This window comes from Lepus europaeus, chromosome 2 (genome assembly GCF_033115175.1).
Source record: "Lepus europaeus isolate LE1 chromosome 2, mLepTim1.pri, whole genome shotgun sequence".
NCBI classification, from domain to species: Eukaryota; Metazoa; Chordata; class Mammalia; order Lagomorpha; family Leporidae; genus Lepus; species Lepus europaeus.
Genome location: NC_084828.1, coordinates 151331792 through 151350196, shown reverse-complemented (window position 1 = coordinate 151350196; position 18405 = coordinate 151331792). Strand labels below are relative to the sequence as shown.

Below are 18405 nucleotides of genomic sequence, written 5' to 3'. Positions count from 1 at the left end.
GTGGGTTAAAGCCCCAGTCTGCAGTGTCTGCATCTCATATGGACACTGCTTCCAATCCCAGCTGCTCCACTTCCAATCCAGCTCTCCACTGTGGCCTGGGATAGCAGTAGAAGATGGTCCAAGTCCTTGGGTCCCTGCACCCACGTGGGAGACCCAGAGGAAGCTCCTGGCTTCAGAGTGGCCCAGCTCCGGCTGTTGTGGCCACTTGGGGAGTGAACCAGTGGATGGAAGACCTTTCTCTGCCTCTACCTTTCAGATAAATAAATCTTTTATTTATTTATTTATTTATTAGTCTTTTTATTTATTTATTTATTAGTCTTACATCTTGACTTACTGTATTTGCCATAAAATTTTGAGATTTGTCCATGTGGTTGCACACGTTATTGATTTGTTTTTTTAATTGTGTAGTATTATCGTAAACATGCTGTTAATCCATTTTTCTGTTGAACATTTGCAGTTCTGGACTTTGGTAGTTATGAATAAAACTGCTCTGTGCACTCTTGGGTGGATTTTTTTTTTTTTTTTTTTTTTTTTTTTTTTTTTTTTTAAGTTTCTGTTGGGTAAAACCAGAGTGAGACCAGGGAGTCAGAGGCTTCAGTATGTCTTTGGTGAGCTGGCTAACTTCCTTCACAGGTTATAGAGGATGGGCCTCTATGCAGTCTTTTGCTAACACTTTTAAATACTTGTTCTGTTCCCCATATTTAAGACAGTTCTGATTACATTTTATTTCAGATCTTTAAAAGCCATGGATGATTATATTTTGCTTAGTCCCCATTGACAATTTGTATATTTGTTGTTTACATTTTTTTAGACTTGTCATACATGTTAATTTTGTGCCTTGAAGAAGGGTAAGAGAGAATGGTGTTATCTACCCACCCCCCAAAACATTGAGGGGCAGTAATACAAGGCTTTTATAGTATACTTTGTGAATAATAGAATCAAGAATCTGCCCTGGTTCTAGTCCTTTTCATTTTAATACATACTTTGGCATTTCTCTACCAAAGATAGGATTATCACTGTGAGGAGAAAAATTTTGCTAAATTTAGTTCTGTTTGTTACATTGCTTAATGTTGCTGGTATAATGAATTCCTTGGGATCCTGCCATGAGTCCAGTTTATGAATGTGGTATTGTGAAGTTTTTCCATGTGCTTCTGGGAGATAAATCCCTCTAGACAGGAAACTCTTAAATTGCCTTAACATCGGCCTCCCTCCAGGGAGCCTCACAGCAAAGACCTTGTTTATGACATTTTTGTTTTGTTCTGTTTTTCATGAACTAGATCCTAGTGGCTTTTCATTTTGTAAAGTACAGTATATATAATACTTTGGGAAATAGAATGTTTTTGTTTTATTTATTCAATTGCAAAGTAATAAATTTACAACTATTACAAGTATGAATGAGTTGTATCTCACTATCTGGAAAAACAAAATAAAAAAATGTTTTTGAAGAATATTTGGCAGTATTTCTTTTTGCACGTTTTGATAGGAATTCTTAGTACCTTTAAATGAGAAGGTAGGGAAAGGGAATGTTGTATCTAGGTCCATCTTGTATGGCTCTGAGTACTGTATTTAAATCCAGAATAGTTTGTTTTCTTGGGTAAATTCCTACTTGCTTATAGTGAGTTCTATCAAAATTTTATTTCTTTAGGAAATTATATAATTTCTAAATCTGTTAGCTCATTTGTGTTTTATAACTTTTTCTCCGTATGTTTTAGGAAGCAGTTCAGGTACTTTTGAAGCATTCTGCAGATGTTAATGCACGAGACAAAAATTGGCAAACCCCTTTACACATAGCTGCTGCTAATAAAGCTGTCAAGTGTGCTGAAGCTCTGGTCCCCCTCCTGAGTAACGTGAATGTGTCTGACCGGGCTGGGAGAACTGCACTGCACCATGCAGCTTTCAGTGGGCATGGCGAGGTAGGTGGCCTTCAATTCAACTGACTCTCTCTACCTCCCTCTACCCCTTTAGCACTTAGTGAATCTGCCTTCGTTAGCCCCTCATTAGCCCATGGTAAAAGTACACAAAAATAGCTCTCTTGCTCGTTGTCATCAAAATTTGCCTTTAGCAGACTGTCACTTTTTTGTGTGGTGTAACTTTTTCAAATTTAGAAATTTATTTAGGACATACTGCCCTTGGACTTGAATTTCATAGTCAGCCTCAGGTAACAGCAGAGAACACTGCCAACTATCATACAACATGAAAAGTCTGTTCCGTCATTGTGGGAAAAAATAATCAGGAAAAATGGCAATTTCATTATTTCCTCGGACAGTTCTATGCAAAGCAAGCAGAGTTTAGAAAACTTAGTTTTTTTTTTAGTTTATTATCAACTTTTAGAGCATTCTTCAGTGGCAGAATCATCAAAAGAAAACAGTTTGAGACAGTTTTTAGTTGCCGTACACAACCAGCATTGCCTGTGCTAGGTGTTGCAGTGAGTGGGCTCTGCTGCACGAGGGAGACTTTGGGAAGAGGAAGTAGAGGTAGAATAGTTTACAGGCCAGCTTTTCCAGGCCTTCATTTTTATTGCAACACAGAAAGTCAAAGAGATAAAGTGATATTCCCAAGATTCCATGGCTGGGGGAGCTAGTGTCTGCTGTGTTCTTTTCACTATACCTCTGATTTTGCAACAGAAACAATCCTTGCCTTCACTGCGGTTAAGGTTACAGATGTGTCTCTATTTGAAAAACGGAGTAGCCTTTCCCGTGGAGAAACTGTTGTAAATATGGTTAGGGATAATTATTGTCCTTGGAACATTAAGAGGTAAGTAGTCTGTTCAGGGACCTTCAGGTTTAATCAGATGGTAGGTACACTGCATTTGTACTTAGATTTAAGACATTTCTGGCATGAGAATGCACTTTGTATTTTAGTAATACTTTGTGCTGGTAATAGGAAGAAAACCTCTTGTTAAATATCTCAGCTTTAGACTTCAGGAATCATACTTAATTGTTCAGAAAATAGCAGGATAAAATGTGACATTTTAAAAAGATACTGTTACCTGACTTCAGTAACACTCACAGTGAAGGTGAACCCTTTTTTCATGTTTTGTTCTGTTATTATGTTAAATGGCCTTCAGTATTTAGTCTAGCTCCTTTCTTTCCATAAATGCAGAGATGCAGTGCCAGAAAAATTGAGGTGAGTAGTCATTTACTCAGGGATATTAGTGAATAATTCTACTTCTTAATTTTGCTAAAATTTATGTATACTTTTATTTCAGATGGTCAAATTACTTTTGTCTAGAGGTGCCAATATTAATGCCTTTGACAAGAAAGATAGACGTGCTATCCATTGGGCAGCATATATGGGTATGTGTCTTTTAAATTTACTTTTTGAATATTATGTAATTAGGAAAGGTTTAATGTTTTTTTTTGTTTGTTTGTTTTGTTTTGTTTTTTTTTTTTTTTTTTGACAGGCAGAGTGGACAGTGAGAGAGAGAGAGACAGAGAGAAAGGTCTTCCTTTTGCCGTTGGTTCACCCTCTAATGGCCGCCGCGGTAGCGCGCTGCGGCCGGCGCACCGCGCTGTTCCAATGGCAGGAGCCAGGTGCTTCTCCTGGTCTCCCATGGGGTGCAGGGCCCAAGCACTTGGGCCATCCTCCACTGCACTCCCTGGCCACAGCAGAGAGCTGGCCTGGAAGAGGGGCAACCGGGACAGGATCGGTGCCCTGACCGGGACTAGAACCCGGTGTGCCGGCGCCGCAAGGCGGAGGATTAGCCTGTTGAGCCACGGCGCCGGCCAGGTTTAATGTTTTTGCCATTTGTGTAACGTTTGTGTTTTAGTGTAATGAAAAGTTACACTGTATCTGAATTTGCCTGCCAATTGGAACCAGCACTATAGTTGGAGAGGCTTGTTGCAACAGGAGTGCGTGGATCCAGTTCATCTAAAAGCTGTTTGAAATTGTGTTTACCCTCAAAGGGAAAAATCCCAGACACAGGCCTAGGGCATAAAACTTAGGGTTGATGTTTCCTAAGAGCCCATTCTCATACCCGTCCTTGTTTCCATGGGAATATTAAGGTTGAAATAATGAAATATGTTAAGGAATCCATTACTGGGGCCACACATCAAGTTAAATGTGCATGATCCTATTTGATGTCTATAACATTAATTTTACATAAAGAAACTGAGGCTTTAAAATATAGGCTTTTCTACTGTAACCTGGATATGTGTTCTAGAAAAAAATGTTACAACTGCACCCTAAAAGTAGAAAGGGGAAGATAGGTCTGAGATGGACCACTCAGAACCCATAGCACTCTGACCACAGCACTAACAAAACATTAATTGCTTCTTAAGATTAACTTGAAGAGCCACAAACTCACATCAGCCTACCTCAGGGTAGGCAGAATAGAAATGCTGGCTTGTGGGTGCCGAGACCAGGCAGATGGAAGTATATGGCCAAGTGTGGGAAAGACTGCCCGCCCACAAACCTTGAAAGTTCTGTGAGGCTGGGCTTGTGGCTCTGGGAGGAGCTTCATGGGTATTGACGTTCGTTTTACAAGTTTCTTTAAACAGAGCCATAAAACTCAGGATTTTGTCTCTTACTGCCAAGGATTATAATTCTGCTTCTGGTCTTTTTGGCTCCTCTTGATACAAAGAATCCACATGTGAAGTGACATATTGTTGTCACTGATTCACAGTCAAGCCTCTTGATTGTGATTGAAAAGGCGTGGGCCTTAATACATGTCTTAGTCTGTTTTGTGCCACCTTCTCAGCCACACCCCATCTGTCCCTAGGTGAAGCAGTCTTTTCCCTCTTTTACCCTCTCTTTTACCCTCTTCCTACACTGTGCTTACTCCAGCCAACGAGGTTGCTATGCACATTCATTTTTTCTGTTGTTCTCAGTACTTTTAACAATATCCAACTAAGTTCTACCACAGGTTACCTTACTGTGATAACTTTGACATAGAAAGTACTGAACAGATGCAGGTTACCCTGATTAGCAACTCATTATTTCTTTTTGAAGCAATACGTAATTTGAATGGTTGTGAAATGAATGTTTTTCCTTCCTCCTTTCCCTACAAATTCTACACATCACTTATTTTTCTTTCCTTATACATTTATGAACAAAGGACAAATTTAAGGAATGATCCAAATGTCTGAAGGATAGTGGTTATGTCTGTCAAGTTCACATTTTTTGGGAGGATGTCACCATTGACCAGTAAGTCCTCTACATCGTGCACCTCTGATAGATGCCATCCTGAAAGTAGACTGGGATGAATTAAATGAATTCTGGTCCCCTTGGTAGAAGGGTTTTGTGAATTGACAAAGAAGACACATAACACATTTATTTCACTCTAGAGTTTTCTTTGCTTTCTTTTAATACAAAGATACTTCAGAACATTCATGGGAAAATGAAATTAAAAGGTAAGTTTATTTAGATGCAGAGTTTTTTCATAGGATACATTTTTCAAGAACTTTTTGAAGATCCCTACTCCTTTTGGGTCTCTGTCATAGTTACTATGAAAGGCCTTCTATGTTTTTAATGGCCTATTAAAGGGATTGATCCATATTAATGAAATGTGCTCAAATATTTGTCAATTTTGAGTTTGTAGATTTGCTTATCCATTGTCCTCTTAAAATAGAGCTTTCTTCATGTTAGGAAATGTTTATACTTGCTGGAATCTGCTTGTTTGCACCCAAACTTAGTATGATCTGCGTTACTTGGTATGATGTGTTGGTTTTGAATCGTTTCTCCATGTTTGTAGCTATGCCTTCTAGTTTGAAATGTCCAGAAAACTTTTTGGCTATTGGTGAATAATATGCTCTTGGAGTGTAAAGAGCTGAATTTACATGTGAGCCTCCTGGATGTTCAAAGTCCTGGTTGCCACTACATTACAGTTAACCCAAATACTTTTTAGAGCCATAGATCAGAGAGTAGTATGTAGAAGGGATCTCTTATGCCATTTAATACTCTTTTTTCGGGGGAGAAGGGATTTTAGTTATTTGAGAGATAGAGTTGTAAATGGAGAGACAGAGAGAAAGGTCTTCCATCCGCTGATTCACTCCCCAAATGGCTGGAACCAGGCCGATCCGAAGCCAGGAGCCAAGAGCTTCTTCCAGATCTCCCACATGGGTGCCTTCTTCCACTGCTTTCCCAGGCCACAGCAGAGAGCTGGATAGGAAGAAGAGCAGCCAGGATACGAACTGGAGCCCATATGAGATGCCGGCACCATCGGTGGAAGCAAACCTACCATGTCACAGCACTGCCCCCCCCCCCCCATTTAAAACTCTCATGCTATATTCACGTTTAATTTAGCACCTTATGATTTGATACTTGTCTTTGTGAGTTTTTTCCTTAAAACATAAATGATGATTTTTTGGTTGGGTGGAAGCTGAAGAATACTACTTCACTTAATAATTTACATATAAGCAACCAAATATGTCTGATTGTGCATCATGTAGTATCCTGGCTTAATTTGGATATGGGATGCAGGCCTGTGTTTGAAAACTTCATTTTTATGGTTTATTAACTTAATATGCCCATTGTATCTGAAGAGATTATAAGATTGCCATCATAGGCCGGCACTGTGGTTCAATAGGCTAATCCTCCGCCTGCAGTGCCAGCACACCAGGCTCTAGTCCCAGTTGCTCCTCTTTCAGTCCAGCTCTCTGCTGTGGCCGGGAGTGCAGTGGAGGGCCCAAGTGCTTGGGCCCTGCACCCGCATGGGAGACCAGGAGATGCACCTGGCTCCTGGCTTCGGATCAGCGCGGTGCGCCAGCTGCAGTGGCCATTGGGGGATGAACCAACGGAAAAAGGAAGACTTTTCTCTCTCTCTCTCTCTCTCTCTCACTGTCCACTCTGCCTGTTTAAAAAAAAAAAAAAAAAAGATTGGCATCATAAGCAATTAATTTAATGTAACAAATATTTATTGGGTGCCTGTTTTGTATATAATACTGCTGTTTACCCTCTGGAATATACCAAGTGGATCATAGTCTTTACTTTTGAAAGGTGTATAATGTAATTTCAGCACATAAAAAGTATTAGAGAGTTAATAATTTCATTTTAGGAATAATCACAAAGCATTGTATAACTATTAGGTGAGATTTCTGTGTATCCGATGCTTTTGATATATGGGTCTTCTAAGGAAAAGATGATTGGGTTGGTCAGGGAAGATGGGATCTGACATGGGCCTGCAAGGAGCAGCAGCAATGATTAGGAGTGGACATCCAAGCAGAACTTTCCTTATAAGATAGAAATCTCATGAACAAAGACATAGAGGTGGGAAGAATGGTGAGGGAGAGGGAGAGAGAGCGTGTTGTATAGTGTAACCTGATAAAAGGTGAAGTATTATAAAATAATAGTGGTTCTCTCTGATCATTCAGATACATGGCCTCTTTCCTAGGCTTCTCGTGTGGTTGAGTGGGACCTAAGGCTAGTTCTGGTACCATATTGAAGCATCACTTCTGTATCAGAGCATTTAATTAATGGTGTGTGACTCCACGGTGACCAGTCATATTCAAGCTAATGCCAGCTACAGGAGCCTGAGTCTGTACACGACTGAGCATACCCCTGTTGCCAGCCTGTTACAGTGTGACTGAGTGGTTACAAAAGATTAATTTTTAAGCCATTGATATTTGAGAGTTGTCAGTCCACAGTTCAGTATACTGTAGCCTGTCCTGGTTCTTAGAAAGATGAGTAGCAGACTGAGTTGCTTAATGAGATCTGGTATACATAATAAGGAAAAAGATTTTTCAGCTGCATGTTCTAAAGACTTAACATGTTTTATTCCAAGATTTATAAGTAGAAGATTCCAGTAAGGCAAAGAATATAATTAATGCCTTATAAAAGCCCATAAAAAGCTAACTTCAGAACTTAAGATTGTATTAAAACAATGTCAGAGGGGAAAAAGATGTAGGCAAAAGGAAGAGGATAGATTGCAGGATTATTACTGGATAAAATAAATATATTGTTTTTAATTATTAGTTACCTCTACTAACATTTATCAAAATTATCCTGCATTCTTATTTTTTTCCTCTTTTCTCATAATTTATAACATGATGTACTGGTGACCTGTGTTCCATTATCTAGTTAATTTTTATTTCTATCTTTCTTTAAAAATATTCAGAATTATTTTTAGTCTTTTCTGTCTGCTCATCTCTTATTTACTCATGAACATACTTCAGGTCACATTGATGTGGTGAAACTACTTGTGGCACATGGAGCTGAAGTGACGTGCAAGGATAAGAAGTCGTACACACCTCTTCACGCAGCAGCCTCCAGTGGGATGATCAGTGTGGTCAAGTACCTTCTAGATCTTGGAGTTGATGTGAGTGTACAGTGTGAATAATAGAAAATAATGTAGTTTTATATTGTTACTGCATTGTTGGCAGAAAATAATTCAGGTATAAAAGATAATCTTTTACAATAATGTTTTTGTCCTTTAACCATATATTTATAATACTTACACTGATTTATGCTCAAGATACTTAATTGAAATATGTGAAGATGTAAAGTATATTCAAAAGATGCATGACTGATCGCTACAAATTTTCTTCCTCATTGCATTCAAGGCCCCGTAGCTCCATTATGGTTGTGGGAACCAGCATGCCAGACACACTTGAATTAGGTGGCTAGGTTATTGTTAGACTTACTTGACCAGTTAGTCTAATATTCTCTTGAAATGACTGTAACAGTTCACATTACAGAATATCAGCAAGAGCCAGGCAGGAAAACAAGGGGGTTCTTATGCACCAAGCATAAATGTTCTTACTCTGGAATTCTTTTGGTTTAAGGGATGCTGCGTTATCTGGATGTATAATTCCTGAATCGAGCTAGCTAAGAGTACCTGTAGCTTTTGCAGGGCTTTATTAAACATACGTACTTTATTCCTCTTAGTGTATTTGTGTATTCTCTATTACTTTAGATAGAGTTCTGACAAAGTCAGTGGTTCTTCAGGACAATATATTAGGAAGAGAAGGAGGAAGAGGCTCTGCTAGAAGGAGATCAGCTGCCAAAAAAAAAAAAAGTGAATAATAATCCTGGTTGGAAGAATACATGACATACCTGTAGAGTTGGATAGGCTTTTTTTTTTTTTTTTTTAAGATTTATTTTTATTTATTCCAAAGTCAGAGTTACAGAGAGAGGTCTTCCTTCTGTTGGTTCACTCCCCAGATGGCTCAAACGGCTGGAGCTGCACCAATCTGAATCCAGGAGCATCTTCTGGGTCTCCCACGTAGGCCCTAGGACTTGGGCCATCTTCTAGTGCTTTCCCAAGCCATAGCAGAGAGCTGGATCAGAAGAGGAGCAGCCAGGACTCGAACCGGCGCCCATATGGGATGCCGGCGCTTCAGACCAGGGCTTTAACCTACAGTGCTACCATGCCAGCTAGATAAGCTCTTAATGTTGCGACTCTGAAGCCCCTTACCTAAAACAAGCATTTGCTAAAATTCTAACAGTTCAGAGGTATTGTCATTCAGGGCACCTAGAGCACAAAATGGATTGAGTTTTCATTTTAACCTAGCAGACTGCTGATGTGCATAAGCGAGGCAGCCTCTTTTCTGATCACTGTTTTCAGTCCATATTTGTGGAATTTCCACACTTTTACTGTACTGACAGTAAAGTAACTTGATAGATTCTGGTGGCAGAGTGTTGTTTGAAGTAAGTGGCCATAGCTCCTTTTAATGACAGGTAACCTCCAGTTGTATGGTTTTTTAGTTTCCTAGGATGCCATAACAAATTACCCAGACTAGAAAGCCTATAACAACAGTTTAATCTCAAACTTGTGGATTACAGAAATCCTGAATCAAGGTATTGGCAAGGTTCATTCCTTCTAGAGGCTGAGAGAGAGAAATTATTCATGTCTCTGCTGGCTTCTGATGACAAAAATCTAGATACTTAGATTAAAGTTATATTACTTTTTTATATCCTCTAATTTCTGTTCCCAGTGATCTCAGAAAGGAGGGCACAGTCTCTCTCCAATGCCATCCTCACTTTAGACCAGTTCTGAGTTTGAGAGGTTCCTCAGACCACCGTAGGTCTAGTAATCCACTAGAAGGACTCCCAGAACTCAGTAAAGGCAGTTCATTATAATTGGAGAACAGTACAAATAAAGAAAGAGGCACAAAAGTAGGGACAGAATCTAGGGTATTCTGAACGCAGAGTTTCCATCGTCCCCTGCTTGTGGAATCATGCAGAGCATGTTACTTCCCCAGTGTCTCTGTGACATGTGTCGCCAGCTAGGGATGCTCACTTGAGCTTCATTTTCAGAGTTGTTCTGGGGGCCCCAATACATAGGCATGATATATGGATTGCCCATCTCCAAGTCCACTGATACCTCATGACCCTTAAATAACATTATCTGTTTATGGCTGGTGTGATTATCCTCCACAACCCCCCAGCACTACATCACAACACTGTTACTGGGTGTGTCAGATTACCTCCCTGAAACCAAGACCTCTCTTTGGGCACAAATTATTTACTATGGGGGCTGGCGCCGTGGCATAGTAAACTAAGCCTCTGCCTGCAGTTCCAGCATCTTTATAGATTCTGGTTCAAGTCCTTGCTGCTCCACCCCCAATCCAGCCCTCTGTTATGGCCTGGGAAAGCAGAAGAAGGCAGCCCAGGTACTTTGGCCCCTGCACCCGTGTGAGAGACCTGGAAGAAGCTCCTGGCTCCTGGCTTCAGGTTGGTCCAGCTCTGGCCATTGGGGCCATCTGGAGAGTGAACCGTAGATAGAAGTCAGTGTCTCTCTCTCTCTATCTCTAACTCTAGCTCTCAGATAAATAAGATCTTTAACAAAATTATTTACTATGGAAATCATGTGAACTTTAAGGTTTCTCCTTTTCATTCTTAGAAAAAAATAAAAACTTGAGTTGTGAGTTATTTCTCATTCAGCACATTCTTTTACCTTGTGATAAAATGTCATCATGAGACGCTAGAAAATATTTAGAGTCCAAGTGTGTAATGAAAATGAAATAAGTAGAAGAATGTGCTATTCATTTTTTTTAACTACCGATCTCTGCTTCATGACTAACTTCAGTCTTTTGTCACTGCAAAGTGAAAAAGCTGAAAATATGCATATTACTGAACATATTTCAGAATCTTCAGTTTGTGTGTTCATTTTTTATGATTCTTAAGAATTAATTCTGTGGTGTGTTCCTTACCTAGAAAGTGTTTAAAAATACTTGTTTTATGGAGCAGATGTTCAGCCTAGCAGTTAAGGTGACTGTGTTCCACATTGGAATGACTGGGTTCAGTTCTCACCTCCAGCTCCTAACTCTTAACTTCCTGCCAATGGGAACCCTGGAAGCCATTACCTGATGGCTCAAGTAGTTAGGTCCCCACCATGGATGTTATTGGATTGAGTTCCCTGCTTCTGGCTCCAGCCCTTGCCTCAGTCCCGTCCCAACTATTGGAAGCATTTGAGGAGTGAACCAGTGGGTAGAAACTCTCTCTCTCTCTCTCTCTCTCTCTCGCCCTCAAATAAATAAGTGACTTTTTTTTAAAAGATTTATTTATTTATTTGAAAGTCATAGTTACACAGAGAGAAAGAGAGGCAGAGAGAGAGAGAGGTCTTCCATCCAATGGTTCAATCCCCAGATGGCCACAACGGCCAGAGCGGCACCGATCCGGAGCCAGGAGCCTCTTCCAGTCTTCCACATGGGCCATCTTCTACTGCTTTCCCAGGCCACAGCAGAGAGCTGGATTGGAAGTGGAGCAGCCGTGTCTCGAACCAGCGCTGCAGGCCAGGGCGTTAACCCACCGCACCACAGTGCTGGCCCCAATAAGTGACTTTTAAAATACATTTTTTTTTTAATTTCTATCTTCTAAAATGTCTCTCTTAAAATCATTCACTTTTGTCATGAGATAGACATTGTATATATAAATTATATTCCCTGAAGGTACATTATAACACCAAAAATCCATGTTAGTGCTTCCTTGTTTTAGAAGAACCTTAGAATCATAAGCCTCACCTGTGTATTTATTCATCTCTCTATCTTCTAATAATATGATTGTGACAGGGTTGCTAAAATAGTACACAATAATAAATGGCAACACTTTTAACTTTTACGTTTCTTCCAATAGATGAATGAACCAAATGCGTATGGAAATACACCTCTTCATGTAGCCTGTTATAATGGACAAGATGTTGTAGTGAATGAACTCATAGATTGTGGTGCTAATGTAAATCAAAAGAATGAAAAAGGGTTTACTCCCTTACACTTTGCTGCTGCATCAACTCATGGAGCACTGTGTTTAGAGCTTCTGGTTGGCAATGGTGCCGACGTCAATATGAAGGTAGGAAACACAATTAGAATCCATATTTAAGTATATAGTAGTGCACTGTTTAAAATAATATCAATAATGAATACCATTCAGCTATAAAAAGGACAAACTCAAGAACATGGATAAATCTTAAAAATATTATGCTGAGTGAAAGCCTTACACAGAATATGTACACTATTTCCATTGAAAGGTTCTAGAACATACAATTCCATTTAAAGGGGGTTCTAAATCTATAGTTAGGTAAACAGCAGAACAATTGTAGCCTCTAGAGGGGAGGAGTGAAACAGATACAAGGTGATATAAGCTGATGGTAGTATTTTATTTTCAGTAGACTTTGTATTACATAGATGAGAATTTGTCAGAACTCAATAAGCTGGTACGTTTAAGATCTGTATGCTTCATTGTGAGTGAATTTTCTCTTAAATGGAAATTAAACGCCCAGTGATATGTTTTGAGGTGATGCATGGTGATGCCTATGATTAACTTTAAAAAGTACCAAACGATTGATACCTAGTAAAATGTTAGCTGTAGGAGTCGGTGTTGTTGTGCAGTAGGTTAAACCTCTGCCTATGGTGCTGGCATCCCATATGGGTGCCAACTTTATCTCCCAGTGGCTCTACTTCTGATCCAGCTCTCTGCTGATGGCTTAGCCTGGGAAAGCAGTGGAAGATGGCCCAAGTCTTGGGCTGCACCTGGCTCCTGGCTTCAGATTAATCCAGCTCCAGCCATTGCGGCCATATGGGGAATGAAACAGCAGATGGAAGACCTCACTTTGTAATTTTTTGATATTTTTCCTGTTGTGAAATTTTTCAATTTTCTGTTGAAATTTTTCTTAATGCTAGAAAAAACAGTAGTATCAGGGTGTTACACGTTGTTCCTTGGTTTTTCTTTGAGGGAGGGTCACAATCAGTTGTGGGTTTTTTTTTGTTTTTTGTTTTTTTTTTTGTTTTGTTTTGTTTTGGACAAGTAGAGTGGACAGTGAGAGAGAAAGAGAGAAAGGTCTTCCTTTACTGTTGGTTCGCTCTCCAATGGCCGCTGTGGCCGGCGCACTGCGGCCAGTGCACCGCACTGATCCGAAGCCAGGAGCCAGGTGCTTCTCCTGGTCTCCCATGCGGGTGCAGGGCCCAAGCACTTGGGCCATCCTCCACTGCCTTCCCAAGCTACAACAGAGAGCTGGCCTGGAAGAGGGGCAACCGGGACAGAATCTGGTGCCCCAACTGGGCCTAGAACCCGGTGTGCCGGCGCCGCAGGCAGACGATTAACCTAGTGATCTGCGGCGCTGGCCCCACAATCACCTTTAAAAAGAAACATTTAGATTTTAGAAACAGGTGAAAATTCTAAAGCCCGAATAAATGTACTTCTGTGTGAAAGCACATTTAGCCAGAATAGCTATTTTATAAATTGTAATCATGGTTTTAGATTTTCCAGAGGCTTTGTCTGGTTGCTGCTGTATTAATTCATCAGTTCACTTTTTGAGCCTCTGCCAAACTGTATCTTGTAGCATAAAGACAAGAAAAGCCACAGACAAAATTTAAACATTTAAGATTAGTAAAAACAGTGAAGCTTCTAGTGTGGTTTTCAGAGAATTTTAATACACGAGAGTTGACCTCTTTCTATAGTTGTGGTAAGCCAGTGTCCACTGTATCACCTAACTGCAGGGAATCCTGAATGCCACTGACCTGCTTTGACATCTACCAGTCTCCATCTGTAGTGAGGTCATTGCTTTAACTTGTCTCCTTCCAGCTAAGGGGCAAAACGTAGCATTCAAGCAAGGAAGGAAGGGCATGAGGTATCATTTAAAAACTCTTGTTATGCCTAGGGTTAAAACTACTCTTTTAATATACTTATAAATATCATAGTTTTCATTGTTCAATCAAATCATCTGGTAGTATTTATTAGATAGTTCAATTACTTAAGAATATGTTGATGATAAGTTTGACCTGCTTATTTCAATTTGAAGAATTCCAGCTTTTTGGATAATCATATCCCAGAAAAATATCTAAACTTGGTGGAAAGAAAAATTAGCTTTTCTTCAAAGACCCAATAACATTAAACACTTTTTTAAAAGAATTCTTTATTGATTTGAAAGGCAGAGTTACAGGGCCGGCGCTGCGGCTCAATAGCCTAATTCTCTGCCTGTGGCGCCGGCACACCGGGTTCTAGTCCCAGTTGGGGTGCTGGATTCTGTCCCGGTTGCTCCTCTTCCAGTCCAGCTCTCTGCTGTGGCCCGGGAGTGCAGTGGAGGATGGCCCAGGTCCTTGGGCCCTGCACCCGCATGGGAGACCAGGAGATGCACCTGGCTCCTGGCTTCAGATCATTGCGGTGCGTTGGCCGCAGCTGCCATTGGGGGAGTGAACCAATGGAAAAGGAAGACTTCTCTCTCTCTCTCTCTCTCTCTCTCTCTCTCTCTCTGTCCACTCTGCCTGTCAAAAAAAATAAAATAAAAATTTTTAAAAAGAGTTACAGAGAGTGCTTCCATCTACTAGTTTACTCCCCAAATGGATGCAACGGCTGGAGCTGAGCCTATCTGAAGACAGGATCAAGGAGCTTTTTCAGGATCTCCCACGCTGGTGCAGGGGCCCAGGGACTTAGACCATCTTCTGCTTTCCCAGGCACATTAGCGGGGAGGTGGAATGGGAGTGGAGCAGTCAGAATTCAAACTTGTGCCCATACAGCACCGCAGGCAGTAGCTTTAGAGGCTGTGCCACAGCACTGGCCCCCAACATTAAAATTTTTGAAGTAATCTTGACATTACTCAGAAGCAAAGTTCACAGCCTAATTTTTGGTATTTTCTATTGTTTAGACCAGTTTATTATAAAATAGTTAAAATCTGTGTGTTAATTCTTATGGAAACAATAGAGGCTTATCTGTATCATTAGCTAATCCCATTTTATTATGCATCTTTATATGTTACTCTCTTTAAAGGATAAAAGTTGGGCTTTCTATTTTATATACTTCCGTTAGATGTGTGAATATTTAATATAATTTTATGATAAGTCCCTTGATTGGTGTTGTTATCTCTATCACAAATACCTGTAATTGTTTTAGTCTATATTTTATTTTGAAATTTAGAATTGAGAATCAGTACTAAAGAGAGATTCCCTTACAGTAAAATGCTCAAGTCCTATTTGAAATAACCTCCTTAGTGATTTAGAAAAATTCACTGGTGGATTTCATACATAACAAGACAATTTTTTGGCCAAGGGATTAAGATGTGTCTAAGTAGATTTAAGCAGATTTGAGAACAACAGCTTACAGTATTGGTTTGGAAGTAAATTTCATTAAATTTACCTTAATTTTACCTAAGGATATATGACATCCCATTGATACGCAGTTGTTGAATTAATTGGTTTATTACCAAGGTTCATTGAAACAGGTTTCCCATGTTGGTAACTTCTAGGGTCTCTTCCAGCTCAAATATTCCACAGATATTGTTGATATGAGTTTTCAACCAACAACAATGTTTATTCATTACTGAAAACTGTATTTCCTATATGCATATTTTTCAAATTGGTATTTTATCGAGTTATAGACTGGCTAGTGGACCAGATTCATGACATTTACCACTTATCCTATGGTATAACAAATACATAATTGTCCTTAAAAATACCATTTTCTTTCTCTTTGTTTCATCTTTTCCTCCTACCCCATTCTCTGCTTTGTTGCTTCTGCCCTTGATTAAGTTTTTAGAAGTCAAAAATTGGACTGTGAAGTTAAGTGTGTGATAATTCAGTTTCTAAGGTTTATGTTGGTTATAAAGGTAAAATGATTACAGATTAAAAGACAGCATAGACTTGGTCTTTATAACTTTGGTTAACATGGGTCTTGCTGTATTTGATTGTTTCATTTACATGCACATCTTTTCCTGCCAACGGTGTTCTTTAAGAACAAATTTTAGTCAGCTAAATAAAATACTTGATTTAAAATTTAAACCTAAAAAAATAATGTGAGGGGCCAGCATTGTGGTGCAGCAGCTTTAAGCCTCTGCCTGTGACGCTGGCATCCCATGTAAGCACCAATTGGAGTCTCAGCTGCTCCATCTCTGAGCCAGCTCCCTGCTAATGTGTCTGGGGAAAAAGTAGCAGACGATGGCCCAAGTGCTTGGACTCTTGCCATCCACAAGGGAGACCCGGATGGAGTTTCAGGCTCCTCACTTTGGCCTGACCCACCCCTGGCCTTTGAGACTATTTGCAGAGGAACTAACAGATGGAAGGTCTCTGTGTGTCTGTTCCTCTCTCTCTCTGTAGTTCTGCCTTTTAAATAAATAAATAAGTCTTAAAAAGTGTAATGTGAAAGGTGTGATGTTTTTATTGTACTGCTTTTGGCTATTTGTGAAACCAACTCTTAGAATTTTAGTAGATTTTTTTTAATTTTGCTTAAAACTCCTAATCTGATTCTAAAATAATTTGAGGTGATTCAAAGAAATCTCCATGTTGTTTCTGCGATTCAGAGAGAAATGAACATGTCCTCCCTCTTACCATGTCTTGAGGTAGACTTTGCAGTTAGTAATCACAATCACTTTTTTTCTTTAGTAAACTTAGAGTACTTTATATGATCATTATGTAGACAGTAAAAAATCTTAACTCACCGCCACGTATGGTGTCATAATGACGCACTCCACTCCTTATTAGCTATGAGATGATCTAGTTAAATTCTTGAACACCAGGGCCTAAGTTTCCACATTTATAAAACAGAAATGATGGATATCTATCTCATGTGATGTGAGAATTCAATAACTAATATAAATGTTAACTAAAGTTACATTTTCTAAATGTCGTCTTTGTGTGGATTCATGTTTTTTCAGCCAGTTTGTCTTTTTTTGTGTTATATCTTTAAAAATAACTCTAGGTAAAAGATAAACCTTGAAAATGAAGGTGCATCCTTTGGGGAACATTTTGAAAAGACAAAACCAGAATCTTTTTGTTAAAATGCTTTTGTGCTTTTTGTTAAATAAAATGGCAGTCTGTTACAAAGGTTCTGGTGTGTGATAGGGACTTTTCTCAAAAGATTATTCTATCTATGAAGTATAGATAATATGCTGATTTTCAGTTGAGGAATTGTAGGCTTCAAGACAGTGGGCATCCTTGCTTGTGTTCAGTGTCAGAGCTGAAGTCCATATTCAGGCTGCTCTGACTCCGGAGCCCATGCGTGCACACATCCTCTCTTCCTCCTCCCTGCCTTCCTCACACTAGCCTCCAGATTAGGAATTCTGTAAGATTCCTTGCCTGTTGGATGGCTTGTTTACTCAAAATACTCATGAAAACATGGAATCAAATACCTAACTAGGTATTTACAATGTTGCTCTAATACTCCATTTTAGCGACATGCTGATTTCTTAAAGAGATTGGCGTTGTACATTGTTAGTATAAATTTAGACGGTAGTCACATTTCATACACAGAAGTGGTGCTGAATATTACTAGGGGGTTAGGAGCTGCAAAACACTTCATTTTGTTTGTGTTGTTCACAAACATGGTTTGATTAACCAAAAGATTTTAAGGAATAAAAACATCATCTGTCTTGAGGGTTGTTTGTCTTTATATTTAGCACTCCTTTAGAATCTCTAGGTGGAATATACATATGCACAACCAGTCTGACTTATTTTAAATAATTAAATAAAATAGTAATATTTATTACAAATAAATATATCTATAAATAGATACATATAGTTTTTAAGTGAATTATACTGGCCAAAATTGAGTAATACTCAGTTTTCCTTGGATGACTAGGAAGGAGGGAGATTCAAGGTTTTTGGGGATCAAAAGCACTGGAACAGTGTCAAATTGTGTGTCTGAGACTGGAAAGTACTTCTTAGCAGTACCATTCGTGGTTAATGACCTTTGTTGAATCATAGAATCTCCTTGTACTTCAGCTGCCCCACACATTAAATAGAATGATACATCTCTCTGTCTCTCTCTCTCACTGTCCACTCTGTCCAAAAAAAAAAAAAACGATGCAAAGTTTATAACCTACATACCACACAGAGCTTTTTAAAACTGTGGGCATAAGTTTTTGTTGTTGTTGTTGTTTTGGTTTTTGTCTTTTGTTTTTGTATTTGTGCCTTTTAATCCACTTGCTGTAATACTTCAGAATATTTTATCACCATAGTCCAGCTAAATGCCTGAGTAAATCACAGAAAGTAAAGATAAAGGAGGATATTCAAAATAAAATGAATGGTTATATGATTTATCTTG

The 18405-nt window shown here is 39.3% G+C and overlaps 1 protein-coding gene across 4 annotated transcripts in view; it reads left to right on the top strand.

Annotated features, from left to right (window-relative positions):
• The window catches only part of ANKRD28 (ankyrin repeat domain 28), a 186865-nt gene that overhangs the window by 119678 nt on the left and 48782 nt on the right, over nt 1–18405 (top strand). For all 4 annotated transcript variants that reach the window (XM_062214935.1, XM_062214944.1, XM_062214926.1 and 1 more), the window contains 4 exons: nt 1713–1913; nt 3209–3296; nt 8112–8254; nt 12013–12225. In XM_062214935.1, the coding sequence (XP_062070919.1) occupies nt 1713–1913; nt 3209–3296; nt 8112–8254; nt 12013–12225 (645 nt within the window). The remainder of the gene's footprint in view (nt 1–1712; nt 1914–3208; nt 3297–8111; nt 8255–12012; nt 12226–18405) is intronic.